Source organism: Anarrhichthys ocellatus, unplaced genomic scaffold, assembly GCF_004355925.1.
Source record: "Anarrhichthys ocellatus isolate YVR2014 unplaced genomic scaffold, GSC_Weel_1.0 scaffold21, whole genome shotgun sequence".
Lineage (NCBI taxonomy): Eukaryota > Metazoa > Chordata > Actinopteri > Perciformes > Anarhichadidae > Anarrhichthys > Anarrhichthys ocellatus.
In genome coordinates, this window is record NW_022280051.1 from 4,978,196 (window position 1) to 5,000,624 (window position 22,429).

Genomic DNA, 22,429 nt, shown 5'->3' on the forward strand with positions numbered 1-22,429 from the left:
GACAGCAGCAGTTTACCTGCTCAGTTGTACTTTAACGGGACGGGAAGAGCCACAAAGTTGTCACCAACTGCTCGGTACCAGTACCGGCATGGCTCGGACCGGCTCCGGTGCGCTCCTTCTCTCGCGCCCAAACATCAAGCTGGACTCCTTCCTGAAGCGGAACACGGAGCGGACGGTGTACGAGCGGATCCGAGCCCACGAGCCGTGCGTGGTGCTATCGGAGACCATCAACAAGGCTTACATGCACGTGGTTCTGAGCGACGAGCGCGTGTACCTCACTGAATACCCGCCGCGCACGCTCACCGAAGCCTTGAGCTTCAGGTGTGTGCGTGACATCGAGCTCGTGAGTTCAAAGAATGGTGTTCAACTTTTTAAATGTTCTACTACAGCTGATCAATTAATCAATTAGGTGATTGACAGAAAACCAATATCGGCTATAGGACAGTGACGTTATTGATTCACTCAATTCTCCATTAATCTTGATTGAAAAATGAATATTTGGACTATTAAATGTCAGAAATTACTTATTTTTTTCTGTCCAACTCATTGTCAGCAACTATTTTGATTGTTGTCTAAACCTTTGAGATATTTATGAAGCAGAAATGTCAAACGTTCTCTATTTACAGCTTCTAAATTAAGCACATATGCTGTTTTTTTGTTCTTGTTTGATAGTAAATTTGAAATGGTTAATTGTTAAAACACCACATTTATTTAAATATATAACAAAAGTGATTGAAGAATAAATAATCAGTTTTCTATATCTCTGCAACACTTTGCTTTCCGATAAAGACGCTAACTAATCAGGAAGCCATTATCCTGAGCTTAAACTGAATGTCCCGGTCTAGACTACCAGGGACTCGAAATAGATTCAAGCTCAATGCTTAGTAATAAAACCCTACATAACATGCAGTATCCAAAAGACAAGCTGTAGCAGAACACGCCTCCTTTTAACACCTTGTTATGTCACGTAGGTCAGAGGTCAACGGTTTAAATTCCTCCTCACAGAGTTAATCCCGATCTTTATCTCCGTATCATCTCCTCAGGTCAATGACCTCCCAGACTTCCTTCATGGAAAGAACCGGGAACTCTGCCAGCACATTCGAATCACCTACGTCACAGACAAGCCTGTTGTGAGGGGCCATGATTGGCTGAGGAGAGACAGGAAGGCGGGACGTCCTCCCGTAGCCCCGCCCTCTCGCAGAACCAGCCAATGCCCAACAATAACACACACCGTAGAAGGTAAAGAGGTGTTTTTAAATGTCAAATTACCAAAATAATTTACAAACAATTGTCAAAGGTTGCATCTTAGATCACCGTAGGGGGCCAAAGTTTGTAAGGGCGGCTGTGGCTGAGGAGGAAGAGCAGCTGATGCGCTAATCGTGAAGTCAATGCGGAAGTGTCTTAAAACTTGCATTCTCTTCTACTGACGAAAATGACTCTACTTCTCTCTTGATTTATTACCTCAGTAAACATTGTAAACATGAGTTTATGGTCTCAATCTCTAGTTTCAAGTCTTCTTCAATACAGCATGATGTTCATTTAGTAAATATGTTCACTTCCGTTCATTGGTTGCAAAAAGCCAAGATGGCGACGACCAAAACCACGAACTCAAGGCTTCAAAACGCAGTCTACTGACCAACGGGTGACGTCACGATGACGATACGTCCACTTACACAGTCTGTGGTGTGAGATTGTCCAGTAAAGCGCAGTGCATTGAGAGATACACCGGTCGATCAGCCGCTTGATGGTTGAACATTGCTGGGACAGCGGCACAGCCAGTAACGTCCCAATAACACGGAGAACTTCTATTTGAGTGAGAAATTCTCCTGTAATTTGCTGCAGTTTTGGAGAAAAAGCAAGTTATTTAAGAGTCGTTTTACTATGAAATCTGTGAAGCTGTTCTTTGTTTCTTGGTTCATTTCCCCTGATACCTTTTGAGTGTAACTTTACCCCCCTGTGTCTTTTATTTCCCCGACAGGATATCCTGCACAGAGGTGAGCATCTCAAACACACAAATACCCTCTCAGGTTAGTCAGATGATAGCCATCAATGGAACCTGAGACCGGCTGTGGTTGCTTTTACTTTCTAACTCTTGAGTGTCAAACACTCTTTTTAAAGATAGTCCAAAAAGAAGCACACTTCCTGCTTAAGTCTAATAACTGAAAATCTACTTTGAAACGAATGCTAAAGTCTTTTTATCCACAACTACGGGAGTTATTTGACACTTCAGAGGTCCAGCTGTCCCGCATGGTGTAACTTTATGTGTCTAATTTAGCTTTTTACCCTCCTGTGTGTCCAAAGTGAGCAGCTCAGATTCTGTCTGGGCGTCAGGGAGACAGACGAACTCTTTGAGCGATAAAACCTTTACAGCTGTGTTTATCTGCAGGGCTACAAGAGAGGAGGAGGGTTAAACTTTAGGAGCTTAAATACCTGCATTCATAATGTTTGTATACTGTATGTGTGGTGACGGGAAGAGGGTAGTGTCCTCACCGACACGACAAAACATTCCACAAAAAGTTCAATCTCATCCCTTCGGTTTGGAAACAGGTAAATAATGCGTGAAGTGAAAGCTGCCTCACTCTAACAGGATCAGTAATGATCCTCTTCGGGTAGCTCATGACGTATTTAATGAAGAGGGACATGTTTCACCTCAGTTTACCTGCTGCTCATGGTCATCGTCCACTGGGGAATTTCAACAGGTACCACGATCGTCTCCGACTCATTACTGAGATCCAAATGTATTTATTTTACATGAGTACATGAGCAACATGTAAGCTTTTGCAAACGAAGTATTAAAAGAGTAAAATTACACTTTAAATATAAAATTATGTACAGTATATCTGAATTCAAATGAATAAGCTGTGCAGTTTTCAGAAGTAGTTTTGTTGATCTTTTCAGCTTTTCATCTAATTATGATGTGAAAATTAAAGAATTTGTATCAAGTACCTTCATCCGACTTTTTACCTGAATACACATTATTTTCTAATTAATTGTTCTGGGTTCTTGACGTCCTGTTTACTATTTGGTCGCGTCTTGAATCCCTCTGCGTCTCAGGAAATGACGAGAGGAAGTGCGATCAGATTTGCTGTCGTTGAACACTGACTTGTTGCCTCGTTACAACAAATGCTTGTTGTGTGTGTGTGTGTGTGTGTGTGTGTGATGTAAACGCTGTCTCATGCTTACCTGTCTTTCTGCTTGAGTGTAGTTCACCCATGGGGGGTCATTAAACACACACGCTGAGAGATATTGATGGATCTTTGGGGACTCGGAAGCAGTTTTCATCCGTTGGATCGTTACGTTGAAATTACTGAGCAGCCTGTCGGCAACAATAGAAAACACACTTAGCTTTAATGCTCAATACACATCAGAAAAAAAATGTTAAAACATTAAATGTGAATTTTTACTGGTGTCTTCACCTCTCTATGACAGTAAAGTGGACAAAAGAAGACATTAGAGGATGTCTGGTAGACATTTTTCATCATTTTCTGACATTTTATAGGACAAACAACTAAAATAATCAACATATTAACATTCATCCACAATTAAAATGATGCTACTGTGACAGAAGTGAACCTCGTCCATCTCTTTCCTGTTCCTCAGGAGCCCCGGTGAGCTTCCCACGTTACCACCCACACGTTCTGCCTCGTGTCCAGACCCGGAGACTCTGGGCCTCATCAGGGTCCCACACCCCACCACTCGGCCTCCCTCCACAGCGCCCTCCCCCACCAGCTCCCCCACCTCTCCTCTGTCGCCATCCAGTCACAGACTTAACTTCCCCAACACTGGCCAGGTGCAGACTGTCTTTTCTAAATTTGATTTCAAACATTTGTGCATGCAAAGTGGCTCAGAAGATGAAACCTTCATTGGTGTGTTGATGATGTGTTGATCCAGGTCCAGAGGGGGATCGGCTCAGTTCTGTCTCGCCTGTTGAGGAGGGACTCTTCGAGCGGAGAGGAGAGGGAGGCCGAGCTGCATCTTTACGCCGTGTCGGATACGTCCAGACTTTACCTTCATCTGCAGAGCTCATGGAACAGCTTCATTATTGTGAGGGACTCATTGACGAGCGAGTGCTTTACGACATGATGTGATGGAGGGATGCCTATCGTTAGGATTCTATCAATAATCAATTGATTTAGAAAATAATTGACATTCCTTTTATTATTCTTGTATGTAATACTATATCACCTGTAGTTATCCACTGATTCAGCATTTCTCTACTGTAACGTTGTCCGACTCCTGATGGACAAGTTTAAAATCCATTCCACTCCATTACCCACAATCATGTATTCTTATTTGGATGTTAACATTCTGTGTGTGTGTGTGTGTGTGTGTGTGTGTTCAGAAGTCCACTCTGGCGTTGGACCCGCTCTACAGAAGGAGGTGCAGTGCCTCGTCTAAGTCCTGTCCTGGAAAACGACCTCCAGCCATCAGGTAACAAAACTCTGTTGTAACACAGCACTCTAACAGAAGCAGAAGCATTATTTATGACCTGCTGTGTGTGTGTGTGTGTGTGTGTGTGTGTGTGTTTGTGTGCAGCTGGGATCGGACAGCTCACCTGTTTGGTCAGCTGAGCTGTGAGCTCCTGCAGGAGGGGATCAGTGTGGAGAGTCTCTACCTGCTGCTGCAGGAGCTGAGAACCGCCGCTCACCGCGACATCACACTCCGCCGACTCTTCTGGAGGGTGAGACGTCCACGCACCCGTTCGTGCTCCTCGACATTATTCGCACAATACTCATTTTCACTGAACAGACCCTGAAAGCATCATAATGTTAGTGATGCTGCTAATGTTACTATCTCTCCTCCTGGCAGTTCAAACCTCCTTATATACAGTCTATTATTTAAACACGGAGTGGTTGTTTGTAGTGTGACACTATCGGGGATCGCCGACTAGAAGAGCATCAATGGCGACGCCCTGATCGTAGGTTTTACTGAACATTGGGGGATATTGAGCTTCAAACCGTGGCGCTCTACTGTCAATGTCATCTTCACAGGAAGTTTATATGTTTGTGAGGACTTTCTCTCTTGTGCTTCAGTCCAGTGAGCTGTTCGTCTTCCTGGTTCAGACTCTGGAGGAATCTCTGCACGGCTGCCAGAGCCTCAGTGGAGTCTGCACAGCAGATCAACTACTGTAAGCTTCAGTGTGTGTGTGTGTGTGTGTGTCTGATCTTAGACCCTTAATCCAATCAGGGAAATAACCCTTTGAGTTTATAAGCTGCTTTTGTTTTTACACAACACACTTAAGGCTGTTACAGAAGTGTTGAGGTATGTGTGAGTTCATCTCTCTCTTTATCCTTGATTTTTGTCAATTAAAAACTAAATGTGTGTGCGTGTGTGTGTCACAGAAAACAGTAAAATGTAGTTTGTATTTCAACAGTTACTGTGGATACACTCTTAACTCTCTTGACAATGTCTTCTTATTTTGTTAGTACGTATTGATTTCTGGGATTCACCAATGTCTTCTCATTTTTGCTCTTCTCTCATCTTAACACAGTTTTGTGGTAGTTCAGTGCTTCAGAACTGCTTATGAACGTGATTTTACTTTAAACCGATCAAGTTTCTTTTCAGAAGGAAATGAAGCAGAGACCTCCGCTTTAATACTGAGTTAATACCAATGGACTTTCTTACACTCTGTGTCTGTGAATTGTATTGGAAGGAATTTTTATGCAACAATAAGCCTTTAACACCAACTCAATGCTTCTGTTCAGACTGAGCACTCTGATCGTCCAGACGCTCGCCGTCATGTTCAGAGAGACGGAGGTCGAACCGGCCAGACTCAACCTGCTCTCTGCCAAAAAGTAAAGACCCCAACTGTCCCCTTTCTATTTGAATACTTCATCCTTTAAAACGTTGATGCGTGGATCTTGTTCCTGCTGTAAATACCTCTCTCTCTCTCTCTCTCTCTCCCTGCAGAGGAGCCCTGGCCTCCAGAATGCTGCTCGCCTTGATATGTGACGCAGAGCTACAAACACAGAACCAAAGCTCTCTGGTTGACTGCAAGGTGAGCTGCTCCCCACTCACATTAATGTTATATATTTCATCTGTTTCTAATGTCACCGCTGTCCTTCTCTGTCAGTGTCAGGCCTTACTAGCCGAGTACCTGGACGCCGCCTGCTCTCTGCTCTTTGAGCTGCTGCTTTTAGGCCACGACGTGAGTTTATATCCCAATGAAACCTCTTTGATTGTTTGAGCACCAACGCTGCTAAAATTACTCTCATCTATACAGTCCTGAACTGATTTTAGCCTGGTAAATGTCAAACTTCCCCACTCAGCCTGTGAATTTTCACTTTATTGAAACTTTAGGCCAGCAGAAGTTCCTCTGCTGACAACTTCCTGTCTGTTGGCAGGATCCTCGGAGTCCTGCAGCCTCATCCTCAAATGGTAAACGTCCTCCATCATCATACATCCCTGTTAACTTCACTCTGAGACAGATTGTCCTGTAGGCCAAACATTTTAAAGCTGCATTTTGCTTATTTTTGACTCGAGTTAAAACTAGAGAACTGCTCTCCTCATCTCTCTGCAGTTGTCCTTCATTGGGTACCAGGTCCAGCAGGTGGTGCTGGTTCTGTCGGACCTGCAGGAGTCCTTTCTGAGTCCACTTCAGTCTGTTGTGTTGTACCAGCGCTGTCGCCTCCTGCTGGCCTGTCTGCAGTACAACAACCAGCTGGCCCAGCACCTCCGATCCCATTTCAGAGAGGAGTTCAGGTTTGTGCTGCTGCCTCACTTTTCTGCTCCACATTCAGGACGGTGAGGACTAACGCACGAGTTTTTTGGAGTAAAAAGTACCTCCCTGAGGTGTAGTGGGGTATAAGTATTAAGTAGAATAAAATGGAAGTACTCAAGTATGTAAAAATTGTACTTCAGTGCAGTACTTGGTGAATAAGTGTGTTTCCCTCCAGGTACTTTGTGAAGCTGTCGTGCGCGGAGGAGAAGCTGCCGCCTCACTACCCGATCAGCCAACCAACTCTTCAGCTGGTCGAGCAAATCCTGACTCTTCATCTGCACAGATGATCGCACACAAACACACGCGCTCTCGCAGACTGTGCCTTTAATAAAGTCTGAGTGAGTTTATCTTTCGAGTCGCACCGCTGCCGTTAATGAACCGAGCGGTAAATCTGCTGCTGTTACAGGTGAAACAAAGGAACTCAGTAGAAAGAATAGCACTTCTTTCTACCACGTGTTTTTGTTGTGTTACGAAATGTTCCTTTAATGCTGTAAAGCAGAAATCTTCTCCCGGTTTCCTGCGTCGATGCTCAGCTGGTGTAGTGTTCACCACGTTAGCTTAGCATATTAGCATGCAAGCACCTGCTAATTGGCACCAACGTTCCTGTTGTATAAGCATCCTTCCCTGTACGTTTGGATTCTGCCTTTGTGTACATTTAGGACATGTAGATCTGCAGATGTCCTCAGATGATGTGCGCTCTAAATGAACGTTATTTAAGTGGAAGTTGTCTAAAGTTCAAGGGCACATTCATGGTGGATTACTCACGATTGTGTCAACGACGGAGAAAAGATTACGTCGAACAAGACTCGGACTGAAGAAGACAACGGTCATAAAACCAATTCCGTCTGATTGTTGGGCTAGTGGGTAGGAAGTACATTGAAGAAATAATTTCTTAAATTAAAGGTAGACTGAAGCTTTTAGAAAGATTCACTTAATCAGTGTAAAACCCTGATTATTTAACTAAATTAAGTTTTAATACCAGAACTAGTAGAAATTACTTTTCTGACATTTTCCATCTTCCATTGATTTTACTGTCAACGGTTGAAGTTTGCAAATAATTAAAGGAATACTCCATCAGAAGAAAAGACACGGTCACCTGTGAACATGTGAGTGTGTTAATTTAATAAAACATGATCTCGTCACACAACGCCTTGTTTTCCTGCACTGATTCGTGGGCGATGCGTGCTGCCGTACGCGTTCACATCTTGGCTTTAAGCGTCTGTCTCGAGTACAGATGCTGCTGCAGAAAAGCCAAGATCTTATTCCAGGAGTCCTCCTGAGTGTCTGAATGGGGTTTGGTTTGTCCTCCCCAAAGCAATATCACTGAAACACACGATGGAGATCAGAAAACTGGAGGGTTTTTAATGGATACGTAAGGCAGAACAAAATAAATAAATGTTACATTGTAAAATATAGAACAATTTTTTACCAACAGATTAAAATATTTGGTTCTGTGATCGACGGTGAAGGGAACACATCTATGAATGTCTTCCATAACCCCGAAAACCACCAAAACTAAAAACCAAAAGCAGAGCCTGCAGACGTTAAATGAGCAGAACTCACCTTTCTCTTTTGTGTCATCCTTTATGAACTTAGTGGCTCTGAAGTGAGGCGAGTAGGGCGGCTCGATCAGATGTCCGGCATCCAGGTATTCAATTCTGGTCAGCAGGTGCTCCTTCCCTGCTGCTCGCATCATTTTGGCCATCTGGGGTGGGGTCAAAGGTCAAATCAAAACCACCGACTGATTTCATGTCTGTGGAGCTCCAGCAAGTGTGTCTGTGTGTGTGTGTGCACTCACATCCTCAGCACACTCCACTGTGGGCACGTTCTGATCATCACGGCCGTTCACCAACAACATTGGACAGTTTATTTTCCCCACCTCCAAGAGAATCAAGCACAATACGTGTTTGTTAGAATAAACCAATGTTTGCACGAAATGTGTCATTTGGTGCAAAGTGGAACACCATAACAATATTTTACATTTATAGTGCAATGCATTGACTATATCGTAAGGGGATGTAGTCATTTCATTCACTGAAAACACACTGAAAGGGTTGTCAACCTGTCAATCACTGTGTAGCCCCGCCCTAAAGCATCCCCTGCTTTATGGTCTGTTTGACTCTAAATGGAGCATAATGTACTAAATGAACATCATGCTGTATTGAAGAAGACTTGAAACTAGAGATTGAGACCATAAACTCATGTTTACAATGTTTACTGAGGTAATAAATCAAGAGAGAAGTAGAGTCATTTTCTCATAGACTTCTATACAACCAGAGGAGTCGCCCCCTGGTGGACACTAGAGAGAATGCAGCTTTAGAGCACTTCTGCATTGACTTCACTTTTCAGAACAGAAGGTTTCTGCCTGGTACAATGATTGAAGAACAGACAAGAAAGCCACGAAAATAGGGCGCCAAGACATATTTTTGTCCGATGTTGGACGTTAAAAAGTGCAACATGTACTTACGTCCACTTTCTGCGAGAGATCATCGGGAATCGGTAGGAACCTATCTCGCCATATCTCATGGTTGTTCTCATCCACACGCACCTTGTGATTATTCCTGCCATCACAAGTAATTAATTAATCATGATATCAGTCCAACTGTGTGTACTGGCTTCATGTTACTGACAGAATAACAGAATACCTACGAGAACAACAATCGAGAGAATCCTTTGAGGGTCGCCCCGCGTGGATAAATGTGGATGCCGCTGATACAAACACAACAACGAGGCTGGAACAAAACACAACGATGCACTCTTAAATCTGGTTCTCTACTGCGTGCTATCAGGGCCAAAAGTTCTACAGGTTTTCAACTTCAAACCTGCAAACAAAAAAAGCAATCTCCAACATATTTTGCATTCAGTACTTGCCTTGATAACGCTGCTCTCGGCTGCCAAATAACTGGTCACAACCGAGCCGAGGGAAAGACCAACAATTCCGACTCTGTCTGGGATCACTTGAGGATGGTCACTGACGATATTAAACGCCGTCTGTGCAGAAGTAGAACGGGAACTTAAGAAACAACAAACGCTAATAAACGTAATAAGTAAAGTTTAAAATACTGGTGTCTGTTCATGGCCTAAAGATGACGATGTAAATGTAAGATGTTTATGTGTCTAAGATGTCACAAACAGGCAGAAATTCAATAAAAACGGGCCACAGTTTGGCCACACCAGCTTTTTATATTGAAATATGAATAACTTAGTGTATTAATAACAAACACAAACCTCAAAATAGTTGAACTCTATTTCGGCTGATTTAAGCTCATCGGCGGAGAAATATTCCAGCGCCAAAGAAGCGTAACCGTGAGACGCCAGCAGAGCTGAGCGATACTCCAACAGCCCTCCACCTCCTCCCCACATGTCCAGCAGGCCGGGGAACGGTCCTGGACCTGAGGCACGGAGACACTGGATTTACTGATCATCTAATCTAACTAAAACACTGATCTTTTAAGAGCGACACAAAGAAGATAAGAGGAGGACATATGTTTTCAGGTGGACCTGGAGGTAGAAACAGCGTCCCTCGCACTCCTTTCTCTCTGACTTCCATCCTCCGGACTCCTGGACCCATGTACCATCTCTCTGTGAGCGCCGAGGCCAGAGGAGCCTGCTCCCTGAAGCCCTCCTCTACATGTCCACTGTAGACCGAGATGTTGACCAGCAGGGGGCTGCAGACGTTCATCTTTCTCAACCTTGACAGGTGAAGAGGTTCAAGGTGTGTTAATGAGGCCCGGAGCCTGCAGCCTGCAGCAGAGACGAGCAGCTCACTTCTTCAACACACTAGGTTTCAGTTAACATGATACAGAAATATAGATTTCACCAGCTCACCCTGTGGATCCACACCCGAAGAATTAAAGCTGAGACCTTAATTAATGCACAAGCCCGGGTTCAAATCCCACCCGCAGCCCTGTAGTCCCCCGTCTTTCCACAATGTCTTTGTTATCCATGATTTTGTTGTTCAGTGCAAAGAATTTATAACAGATCCAGTGCGAGGACAGAGAAACAATATCGTTTAATTAATCATTTCAGAGGAGAAGAAGAGGATTAATTGTGTTATTGACTTTAGGTGATAGTTTTACCTGAGGCCCTCACGGCTGCCTGGGACAGGACGCATACTCCACAACAAACCCATGGCTTCTTTTCCCGTGTACGTTCCCCCAAAACTGAAATCCTCTGCAACTACAAAATATACAACAAAGCCAAGAAGCAAATTAGAAATCTGAAGTGTTTTTGTGTTTAGCATGAGGCCGCTTGTCCTCACAGTAGATTTAAAACACACTTTAAGATTTTAAAATGTAGTTTTGGAAGAGGAAGAGAACTCACGAGACACGGTTCCTCTGTGATCGCTGATGTAGTGTCCGAAGGCCTCCCAGAAGTCCTCGTCCTCGGAGAGGTGGAGGGAGTGAAGTGTTACTGGAGAACCCGGAGGCAGATTCCGCACCGCCACCTTGAACGTCTCATCCACCAGAGCCCGAGAGGGGACAACGGAGACAACCGGAGGGACAGTGTGGGACATGGCGGACGATCGTCTGTGGAGAAATGCACGAGTTCATTCCGTGCCATCGGTTTTTCAGGGGTTCTTTAAAGGGTTCCATTAAGAACTCTTTTCAGCCTAAAAACCGTTTTGGAAGAAAGAGTTCTTCAAGGATCGATGAAAGCATGAGTGACAGCACGACCCCCAAAAACTGTGATTGTGAACAAAGATCCTGGACCTTCTGAACAGTAACTTGAGCTCCAGAAGGAACTCTCATAATATAAAAGGGTTCTAATGAACTACGTCCAGATTAGATTAATATCATGACTTGAGACGACGTATAACTTTGGATTTTAGATATCCTGAATGTTGGCTACATTGCAGTAAAGTGATGTAATTCAGAACATACCACAGGGTTCTTGCTGTTTTGCAATAAGTAACAAAAAGATAAATAAAAGAAAAGGTTTAGACCCTGATAAACCTGCTGACAAAACAGAAAGACCAAAGACACAAAAAGGAAATGATTGTTTAGTTTGATGAATGTTATCTCAGACAGAACACAGCATTCCTCCACACTGATTGTGGGAGTGATGGATTTGATAAGTTAATGCTTTGATGATGAAAACTCACTCAGTTTAACTCCCCAACTGCATATAAATCAGTTAAAGCAGTAGAACACTGCTTAGACATGATACTTGATACTTCTAAGTATATTTTGCTCATAAAACTTCTGTGTTTTTTTAGTGCAGGACTTTTACTTTAATTCAAGTATTTTTTACATTAGTATTTTTTGTAAAGTTGCCACTAGTGGAAGTATTTAAGTTATATCATGCACCATGCGTATGTTTTCTCTTCATACTTTGCTTTCACTGCAATGTTTGGTTTTGTTTACTAAATCTAACTGTTTAAAGATATTTTACCTAAACCCAACTAAGTGGTTTTGTTGCGTAAAACTTTAGTTTTCTCGCATATTGTCCCGAAAAAGAGGTTTAGAGCAGTACATAAACCTCGTGAGCATTTCACAAACTAAGTACTCATTAACAGTTTCACCAAAAGAACTCACAGAGTTTGAGGATCGTTGGCTGCAGGTCCACGAGGGCTCAGGGAAATCCTCAAATGCCTGTGAGCTCTCTGGTGTAAACCCTTTACTGTATACTGTACATTCCTCAAGTGTGCACTCCTGAAAGCGGACTTTGCCTCGCAGACTTCGCACAGAAACATGTTCACCCAGTTGTAGACTACTTATCTCTATGACCCGCGACACAGTGTACATGACACGTCTCGTGTGCCTCGGGGCTCTTATCTTTGTAATTACCCATTAATTAAGGACCCACTTTAAATATCCTGCAAAGTTCCTCATACAGTTGTAGCCGTGATTTTAACTCTTAAAGTCCCCTCAGTGACACATACGGAACATCCTGGTGACTTCATGTGACAAGTGAGTTTATTTGTGTACCAATTAAATCACTTCCACTTGTTGCTAAAGGTAAGTTTCAACACATGCTTTCATAACAAGTCCTACATTAGATCTAAACTGTTCTAACCATATTCCACAAACATATTTATGTCTAAAAAGTTATGAATATATATTGTTTTGTGGGCTTTTAAACGTATAATTGTCTCAGAAAAACCAATGTGAGGCAAAAAATCACATTGCAACCATAATGAGGCTATAGTGATTTTGTTCACGTGCAGTATTTTGTATAGGTAGTAATTCATTCAAAGTCATAACATAAAGTACAGAATATAATTTTATTTGTTAACTTGAAACATGTTTGATTGTGACATGATGCAAGGAAATAGAGAAAATTGATATCCAAATATATACAATATTTTCCCCAAAAAACTGTGGTAATTTATGAAACTCCTGTGATTTATATAATATATTATACTATTAAAAAGTATTTTTATAATGTTCAAAATCGAGTATGATTAGTTGCTGCTACTTTCTAACCTGTGTTGACTCTTACTATGGTGATCTTATTTATATGCATGCCTCTGCTAACTGTCTACGTATGGTGGACACAGCTTACATGCTTCACTGCGGTTCATTACCAATTGTAAAGCTCTGACTCACCACTGTGAGTTATACTCGCGGGTAGGACGGCCTGCTTTGCCCACCCGTAGGCTCTGTCATTGGTACACCTTTATTTATAAGGCAATCCTTGGTCTGCTACCAAGCTACCTGTGTGTATTGATCATGCGGAAAAGTGTCGGACAATACTCCTTGCGTTCTCAGGACTTCTTTATGCTCACTGTACCAAATGCCAGAACGGTAATGGGAAAAAGGGCTTTTGTGTACTCTGCACCCTCATCCTGGAATATGTTGCAGAATGACTTAAAACTGAAAGAACTGATACCACTTACTGCTTTTAAATATAAAATGAAAGAAATAGAGGCAGGTTCCCAAAAATGTCAATGTTTTTTAAATGAACTCGGTTAAGTCACTGTCTCTTAACTTTTAATTTATTTTAACTTGTTTTGTGTTTCCTGTCTGTAACTATGTGTTTCTTGTGTTGCTGCCTGTCTTGGCCAGGTCTACCTTGAAAAAGAGATTTTTAATCTCAATGGGACTCACCTGGTTAAATAAAGGTTGAATAAAAAAAAAAAAAAAATGTTACGTGAGTTAGGATGCGGAACTTTCACAACTTCCGGTAGGTGGTCGGACCCGTGTTATAGACGGACCGGAAGCGTGAGGGTACCGAAGACCGTTCTGCACCTGGTGAGTTTCCAACCAGCTCTTTCATGTCCTTCTTTTGTCAAACTTTGACACCGTTTTCTACCAAACACGCGTCCGTTTTATCTCATATTATAGTTTAAAGATTTAACAGATTTATTCTTTATTCATTTATCACATCCTAATGGCGCGAGACCCAGACAGCCATTGCTGTTGTGACTTTGAGTCGACGCTCACGTGCTTGATTCTTCTTTTTGTGTGTATGTGTACAATGACAACAAACGAACCATGTAGGTTACAATGTTACACATTTCTTAAAACTGTTAGAGAGTTGTTGATTCAACTGTTTGATTATTTTGCTTGTACCAGTTGAAGTAAATATTTCTTTATATAGTTTTGTAAGCTCGATGTCAGTGTTACTTGTATACTTTTTCTTCTATCTCTAAGATGTTTGTTGTTGTTTTTTAGATCAGTCTCTTAAATAGTCTCCACAGCTGACAAGATGTTGAGAAGTGCCTCTGCACAGGTGAGAGGAAAAAAGGGATTGTTACTGCAAGTAGTTATTAATTTCATTATCAATTAGTTTGTCTCTTATTTTCTGGATTCATCAATTAGTTGTTTGTTCTATAAAATGTGTAAAATCTGTGTTTTACAAAAACACAAGATCACATCCTGAAAAGTCTTTTTTTAAACGGTCATAGAGGAGTAAAGATACGAGAAAATATTCACATTTAAGATAATTTTTTCTTTAAAGAATCACTCAAATCAATTAATTGGTTATCAAAGTAGGTGGTGATAACAATTACTACTAGACACATTAGTTGTATTGGATATATATCTGACTATAGAAAGATCAGCACCATCAGCATGGACTGAGACTTTATTGATCAGACATGCAGACACCAAAGAAAAGCATCTCAACTGATGAGAAGGAGGAAAACATTCAAGCGTGTGCAGGGAGATGCACACGAGCTCTGCATACTTTGGGCTTTACAAAGTAAATATTTAATCTCGTCCCTCCACAGATCTTCAGACAGGTGGTGAGGTGCAGCAGCACAGACGCCAGCCTCATCCTGGAGAGATGTGAGTCCGCTTTCTGCCTGGAAGAGACGGATTTAAACATCCTCGCCTCTCAAATGTGTTCTCACTACGATTTAACGTCTTTGTTCCAGCGATAAACCGCGTACAGCTGTTGGGCCGAGTGGGTCAGGACCCGGTGATGAGACAAGTGGAGGGTCGCAACCCGGTCACCATCTTCTCGATGGCGACCAATGAAATGTGGCGCTCTGGAGACGGAGAGACGAGCCCAACGGGTACGACGTCGCGTGATACCCGATGATGGAAAAACAGTTTGTTACAAGTGAACTCATTGTGCTTTACGCTAAAATTCCTCTGCGGAGATGGAAAGAAATCCACATAAAGTAAAGACACAGAGCAGCATATTTAATATATTATATTATTTTGCGATCTCCTTAAAGGTCCAGCTTTGCTGACATCGTTTGCTCTTATGTTGGTGCGTAACAAAGCACTGCACGTTAAGAATATTAGAAATAAATGTACAATATAAGAAATAAACATCACTGCGAGGTAAGAATCTAAAATATAAATTTACAGTAAAAGTACTAATCTAAGCACCGCATGTTAAGAATTTTACGTGTACATTTTAAAGAGCTGTAGAGCGTTTTAAAAGAAAGTGTTTACAGTGTAAAGAATGAGGATTGTTTTTTTGTAGCTCCAGGGGACATCAGTCAGAAGACGACGTGGCATCGCGTGTCAGTGTTCAAACCTGGTTTGAGAGATGTGGCCTACCAGTACATCAAGAAAGGGTATGACCGTAAACACATCTGGGTGTTTAAAATGTTTTTTGGTGGCGTACAGCAGAGAGGCAGAGTCAGAAAATACACATAAAATCATAAAAAGTATTTAAATTCACTGGGTTAGCCAAAAGAAACGTCACTATATCACAATATACATTGATATCTTAATATGAAATTACACGGATAGAGGATTTCATCAGTCATTCCCAAAGACAAGGTTGGGTCGCCAAATACATTTTCAGACTTTCTTCCATAGTCTTTGATTCAACGTTCATATCTGCAGTACGGGTTTGAGCCACACGAGGGCGCCTGAACATTCGTATTCTGATAATTGAAGCATAAAACAAATTCTAAATGGCTGGTTTACTTCATCACGGTAATATTAAGTGATGTGGAAATGGCCACAAAAAGTTGGTCCCCAGAAAACAAAAAGTTTGGGAAGCACTGCACTAGCAGATAAGTTAGTCCAAAGTGAGAAAGAGAAGCTTAATTACAGATTGTTTATTTTAAACCTGCAGAGATATTAATGCTAAGAAGACATATTTTCAGTAGAGTATCACTTTAACTCTCCACCTGAGGGTCTAAAGCTGGATAACGTATGACAGAGGAGCCTTCATGTGACTGATTCAAGGCCTCTGTTTTAGGTCGAGGATCCTTGTGGAGGGGAAACTGGACTACGGAGAATATGTGGACAAGAACCAAGTGAGACGCCAGGCCACCACCATCATCGCAGGTCATAAACGCTTTATGTGAATATGAAGTCGCGTAAAGGTGACACGACGATTACGACACAGTCTCGTGGCACAAATTCAATCTAGTGGTTTTGTGTAAAAGGACAGGAATCGTCCTTATTGAAAATAAGGACGTACAGTTCGCTTCAGGCAACAGAACCACAACGTGGTGTCAAACACTCGGGTGTTGTGGGTGAACGTCCTGTTTGTTGGACCCACAATAAGATGTATTTTTTGGATGTTAAATATGACATCACTTGCTCTTACTGTTACTCAGTTACTTGGATGCATTTAATTTGTGTGTTAAAGGATCCTAATTGACAAACAATTTGTTTCTTTCTTTCCAGACAACATCGTCTTCCTGAGCGACAACATCCGAGAAAGAACCTGAAGCTCTTTCTCCTCTTCGTCTCCACACGACAACTTATTTTTGTATTCTCCAGTTTTACACAGAAACCCGACTGAGGACCTGACCTGAACCCCCCCCCCCCCCCCCAAAAAGGAACTGACCCACCCAAAGAGAACGGGGACCAAATATGCTACGACACTCTGATCATGTTTGGCGCCTCCTGCCGACCTTGAGGCATCGAGAGAAGCAGAAAGTATAAATAGACGTTCTGATTCTATAGTTTTCATTGTGCTACTTGTACATGACCGTTAAAAGTGCAGTTTAGAAAAGACAAATGTTTCACTGCGTTAGAAGTTTGAAGAAGCTGTAGCGACTCGTAGTCGTGTTGAGGATCGTAGACGAACGTTATTGTTTCTTCATGGGGTCGGTAAAGACAACTGCTCTGAAAACTAAAAAGAAATCGTGTTTTGTTGGGAACTATTTTCAGATTAATCGTGGTCATTTCATGGGATTTGTTCATCACAAAGAAAATACAGTTCATCACCAGTTTTAAGTCTAATTTAAACAGATTTGCTCTTTCTTACACTGGCTTCTCTCTGTGTTAAATGTCAGCTGTCTTTCCTGCTAAATCAGAGGAAAAGCCTTTAATATGTTTCACTTTTTTTGTCCTGTTTCTGCATTTTGTTTTCTTGTTCACATCCCTGAATCGTGCATACTTGTAACCCAACATTGATGTGTGCATTTGATGTTTTTTGTTTTGTCACTTATCAGTTGTTATCCCCCTTATCTCTTGATCGTTTCCTTCAGCTCACTACTGCTGCTTCATTTCTCTGTAATATTTGGTATAATAGACTTTTTTTTTTACAAACTATATTTGTGTTCACATTTTTGTTCATCTTCTTCAGTCAGGGCATGTATGACTCAAACCTCCCTGTGTTAATAACTGAACAAATTCCCCTATAAGCACTTTATAGACGAGGAAAAGCAGAAAAAAGTTACAAATAACCATTAAAAACATTAAAAAAAACCTATTCTTAAAGGAATTCTAAGAAAATGAATGGCAAATATTTGCATTAAAAACATATAAACGTGTACTTTATGAAAGTATGTCACATGTAAGTATTGAGTTATTTAAATCTTGTATTTTCGCTAGTGGACGTTGATTGGCTGTTTCTCCGGCTGCGGGGGCGGGCTTACTCAGAGGTATTCTTGGCCTAACGTGATTGGTCTCAGGAATAGTCATAGTCTTTCCTGATTGGCTGCGTCACTTGTCAATCAAAGAAGAACACGGTCGGATAGCTGGAGGTGGGCGGGGCTGTGATTTTTGGGGAAACGTGTGGATTCAGTTTAAAAGACTGGTTAATTCCGTCACTTTAACGGAATTAACCAGTGAGACCGGAAATAGGTTGAGAGGATTTAAAAATAAAAGCTGAAAATTTATTCATAACGGGATTTATTTGTCAAAAGTAGAGACTGAATCTTTTATCTTATTATCCTACACAAGTTTATTTTAGTTTATATATTTGTTTACTGTTTACTCACTTTAACTGCTGTAAAACCTTCAGCAAAGGCCTGAAATGAGGCGTGCTGGCTTTATTTTGAAGGTTTTAACCGGAAACTCTAGTTTGTTATTGTGGGTATTTGACGCTAGTGTCATAAACAGCTGGAACAGAAGAACCACTCCACATTCTACAGCCTACATTTAACCTCCAATGTATTACAGTACTTTCACTTGTACTTGTTAACAGTCGTGCTCACTTTTTTTAACAGAGTTTCTTTTATTTCTTGAGTTTATTTCCCCCCAATTTCTCTGCTTCTCCGTGACTCCGCCCCTGCATTCCTGTGTGTCTGGGCTGTGAAGAAGAGGAGGAGGAGGACGCTGCAGAAAGCTGAAGCAGAGAGCAGATGATCATCAACAACAACAACGCTCAGCTTCAATCTGACTGCTGCAGCCTTCTGACACATCGAGCATTTATCCCTCAAGTCTGAACCAACGGCACGTGTTTCTATTTATTCTACTTATTTCCTTTAACGAGTTTTGGAAACTTTTCTTTTTTTTTACACCGGAGTTGGAGCTTTATTTTTGGAGTTTTGGTTTTCAGTCCGACTGCACTGCAACAAAACACCCGTTTTTGTTTTCGCTGCATTTTTATTTCTGCGGCAAAAAAACAACAACAAACCGGGCAGAAGAGAGAGCGTGTGTGTGTGTGTGTGTGGAGGAAATCATGGAGATCCTGGACGGTAGTGAACCGTTTCTACACTGGGACCGGAACCTCAGCGAGCTGTCTGAGGCTGGAGAGATCGACCGTGTGCTCTACACCAATGTAAGTTATCGATCAGGCTGATTGTCTCTGAAGCCCGTCAGTGAGAAATAATCACCTTTTAATCACTTTGATTGAGACGAGGGGGGAGGGAAGTGTGTGTGTGTGTGTGTGTGTGTGTGTGTGTGTTGGTTCCCGGCTCTCCATTCAGAACTTGAGCCTTAAGGTCCAGGATGCAACTTTCTTTTGGATGATTTCTCAGCCTCCTTTTCCTTCCTTTCTTTTCTTTGAAACGCATTTGGTGACAAAGTATTCAAAATGAGAGATAACGCAGATAAACTGTCTATGAATGACAAAAAACAACAACTAGTTTTTGAGGATATGGAACTTCAAAATAAGACTTTTAATGTTCTTTTAGTGTTTTAACTTGTGATGAATATTTATGTCAGAAAGGTTATAACTCAGATACTATATGTGACATGGGGTGGTACACTTTTAATGAAGAGTTTATACTTAATATCATATTGGAATTAATACCTGTTTTCATACTTTCTCTTTGGACTTTGTTTATAGCAAATTGCAGGTCATAGTTGAACCAAAGTGACTGATTTTAGGAGCATTGCGTCGGTGTTAAAGCCATCTTTTTCAGGTATACTCATAGCTTTTGCTTCTCCATTAACAGATATTTTCCATCAGTTATTTTCACCAGTGATGCTGCTTGAGGCCCCCAAGTTGAAAATGTGGCATTAGGTTTCTTCCAAAATGTATTCGTTGTTGCAAATTAGTTGTATTTTAACAACGTTATTTCTAGGGGACGGTGTTGAATAGTTTGTGAACATGTTTGAGTCTAAAGACGTAAAGTTATTGTGTACGTTTTTGCCGAGTTACATATCACAACGAGTACCACTTTTAATAGAAATAAGTTGCACACACAGCATCTCCCCAGGAAAGCTGCTTTAAAATGGCCTTCAGTTGATGTGTGTAGTCCAGCCATATGTCTCTCGAGAGGAGAGTGTGTGTGTGAGTGAGCCAGAGACTGTGTGTGTGTGTGTGTGTGTGTGTGTAGACGATGGGAGGGAGCGTTTGGGTTTACAGTGGAAAAAAAATCCAGCTGGCTTGCAGGACTGGAATCAGACACCACAGAGGCCTATTGAGCCCTGAGACTGAGACAATACACACACACACACTCTTGTAGGAAAACCTGCAGACAGGTAAAGACTTGTGCTGATAAAACTTCAGAGCATTCAAGCTGTGAATGTGGGCCTTTTTAAATGAGTCCCGAGGCTACGAGTCCTGCAACATTGGACCAGCTGTTCAAAATTTACTGCACGTTTTTGGAAGATTGTGTGATGAGAAGAAAGATCTTCCTCTATGAAAGTGCCGTACTAAGATTCAAATTCTGTAATCTTTTGCATTTAATTATAATTTATTCCAACTTGCGTCTTTATTCTACTTCTGATGACATTTAAAGTCACATTATCTAACCCGCTTTAAAGGGCCCGTGTAATGGAATATAATACTAAAAACTTTGTTTTGGTTTGTTTCACATGAACCTAAGAGTCTTTATGTTTTCGTTGGCTTAGAAAACATCATATCTAACATAAGGAGCGGGTGCTCTTGCCTCTTGACCGCCATGTTGCACCTCCATGTTTCTACGGTAGCCCAGAAAGGACAAAACAAGCACTGGCTCTAGGGAGTTCATGTTTTCATGTCACCTGAAGGCCGCGGTAGTTCTCCGACACGCTGCGGTACCCTGAGGCACACGGTGCATAGCGTTGATACCTACGTTGCTCCTATAGTAGTGTTATTATGGTATGGTCACCATCTTGGAAAGGGAGTCAGCTGGTTGCAATCTGCAACCACAACGCTAGATGCAGCCAAATCCTAAACACTAACCCTTTTAAGAATCGTAAAAATGAATGCTTATTTATTTTGAATATCAATATGCATTTAATAAATAAATCAAGACTAGTTATTCTTTCATACATTATTACACATTACCTGCTTTTAATTTGTTTTGATACTTGTGATTTTGGCTCTGCATTTCTTGCTATTGTATCAAAACGACTTTGTGTTGCTGTCCCACTTTACTGCTCTCAACTCTGAAGCTCAAAGTTGAACCTCTCCAGGTGTAACATGAAGCCTCGCTCTGCCGCTCATGCCGACGGCACACAAAGGTCAGGTTGTGTTAAGCAGCGGGACTAAGATGCTCTTGTTAGAGAGGTGAATATTCTATATATATATATATATATAGTAAAGCATGAATAGCATGTGTGTGCGAGTGGGGGATGCATGAAGACTGCAGTGTTTGAATCCCGGGCAGCTTGGGAAACAGACTGGAGTCTTTGTTGGGTCTCACTCTCACTTTCTCACTCTCACTTTCTCTCCCGGGGGTTTTGTTGACGTGAGATTCCTCACAACAATGTAAAGCCTCTCGGTCGGTCGCATGTGTGGGATTCTCGATCTCTGCTTCCCTCCTCAGCCTGACGTCCCTCCCGTCTCCTTCTCTTTGTCTCCGCTCATATCATAATCAAGTTCCTCAGGTTTTAACATAATGACATAGCGTCATAGCCAAGGTGGGGTTTGTTCTTTTATCTCCATTCATCCACGCGCCTCTGACGCAACAACAGATGTATTTGTGTGATGTAAGTTATATCTATTTCAGGAAAGAGAAAACATGCTCCAAAACAGGAGGTCAAATTCATCGATTAATCAAAAATATCTTTGTTTCTTCTTCAGTTTTCCTTAAGATCCGAAAAGACTGCTTTAACTTTGTGGTTCTGGCGGTCCCTGTGAACGAGATTGGTAGTGTTTCAGAGTACCAGAGTCCCTTCAGAAAACCTCTCATTTTACTGCAGCAGGGTCTGACAGTCTGCTCCTCTCAGTCCTGGTTCTCCCGTGCCTCCCTTCCCTCCAGCGGGTCCAGCAATACGTCCTGGGTCTCCAGCAGCGTGGAGTCGGTTTTGGCTCCCAGAGAGGAGAAGCTCTGCTCCTGGAGGAGGAGGAGGAGGAGGAGGAGGACGACGACGACGACGACGCTGCTGCTGCTGCTGCCGCTGCCGGGAGCTGAGCTCTCCTCCTCCCTCCGGAGCTCCGACTGCAGGTCCAAGGCTGCAGGTGAAGCCGGATCTGGGTCTGTCCACGGTGGACCGGTCTCTGCTGGAGGATCTGGGTCTGTCCACGGTGGACCGGTCTCTGCTGGAGGATGAAGTGTTTGTAGTCATGAATTGATGCTCAGCTGGGAGATAACCGCCCGTCTTGGTTTGACCAAATGTCTGCTTTTGAGTAGAAGCTTGGCCTCCTGTCAGACAGATCAGGAAATAGACAGAGAGAAAGTGAACTAAACTGAAATGCTATTTCATGCTCTTACACATACTTGTCATTAAAAAGAAACTTGGC

General features: G+C 42.1%; 4 protein-coding genes across 7 annotated transcripts in view; 3 read left to right on the top strand and 1 right to left on the bottom strand.

Annotated features, from left to right (window-relative positions):
- cunh12orf56 (chromosome unknown C12orf56 homolog) overlaps window positions 1-22,429 on the top strand; it is a 22,534-nt gene continuing 105 nt past the window's right edge. Inside the window, exons 1-14 of one of the 4 annotated variants that reach the window (XM_031858955.1) lie at window positions 1-343; window positions 1,044-1,239; window positions 1,979-1,994; window positions 3,601-3,790; window positions 3,892-4,044; window positions 4,343-4,431; window positions 4,537-4,681; window positions 5,034-5,128; window positions 5,706-5,795; window positions 5,911-5,998; window positions 6,074-6,148; window positions 6,345-6,378; window positions 6,521-6,702; window positions 6,897-8,795. In XM_031858955.1, coding sequence (XP_031714815.1) covers window positions 89-343; window positions 1,044-1,239; window positions 1,979-1,994; window positions 3,601-3,790; window positions 3,892-4,044; window positions 4,343-4,431; window positions 4,537-4,681; window positions 5,034-5,128; window positions 5,706-5,795; window positions 5,911-5,998; window positions 6,074-6,148; window positions 6,345-6,378; window positions 6,521-6,702; window positions 6,897-7,049 — 1,761 coding nt within the window. In that variant the 5' untranslated portion in view covers window positions 1-88 and the 3' untranslated portion in view covers window positions 7,050-8,795. Of the gene's footprint in view, window positions 344-1,043; window positions 1,240-1,978; window positions 1,995-3,600; window positions 3,791-3,891; window positions 4,045-4,342; window positions 4,432-4,536; window positions 4,682-5,033; window positions 5,129-5,705; window positions 5,796-5,910; window positions 6,149-6,300; window positions 6,379-6,520; window positions 6,703-6,896; window positions 8,797-22,429 lie in introns of those variants that run through there. The other 3 variants (XM_031858954.1, XR_004213134.1, XM_031858953.1) reach the window with 3 other exon arrangements.
- LOC116389885 (peroxisomal succinyl-coenzyme A thioesterase-like) lies at window positions 7,835-12,318 on the bottom strand. The gene is made up of 11 exons (XM_031858957.1): window positions 12,259-12,318; window positions 11,045-11,250; window positions 10,801-10,900; window positions 10,223-10,413; window positions 9,950-10,113; window positions 9,593-9,712; window positions 9,371-9,453; window positions 9,189-9,282; window positions 8,520-8,600; window positions 8,285-8,426; window positions 7,835-8,044 (listed from the first exon to the last, which is right to left on the bottom strand). Exons 2-11 carry the CDS (start codon window positions 11,235-11,237, stop codon window positions 7,920-7,922), a joined length of 1,293 nt encoding a protein of 430 aa, XP_031714817.1. The 5' UTR covers window positions 11,238-11,250; window positions 12,259-12,318; the 3' UTR covers window positions 7,835-7,919.
- Window positions 13,857-17,876, top strand: ssbp1 (single-stranded DNA binding protein 1). Its single transcript, XM_031858958.1, has 7 exons — window positions 13,857-13,917; window positions 14,341-14,398; window positions 14,898-14,955; window positions 15,045-15,185; window positions 15,605-15,698; window positions 16,334-16,422; window positions 16,768-17,876. Exons 2-7 carry the CDS (start codon window positions 14,375-14,377, stop codon window positions 16,809-16,811), a joined length of 450 nt encoding a protein of 149 aa, XP_031714818.1. The 5' UTR covers window positions 13,857-13,917; window positions 14,341-14,374; the 3' UTR covers window positions 16,812-17,876.
- The window catches only part of creb3l2 (cAMP responsive element binding protein 3-like 2), a 24,116-nt gene continuing 19,795 nt past the window's right edge, over window positions 18,109-22,429 (top strand). The window contains 1 exon segment of the mRNA XM_031858956.1: window positions 18,109-19,093. Coding sequence (XP_031714816.1) covers window positions 18,995-19,093 — 99 coding nt within the window. The 5' untranslated portion in view covers window positions 18,109-18,994.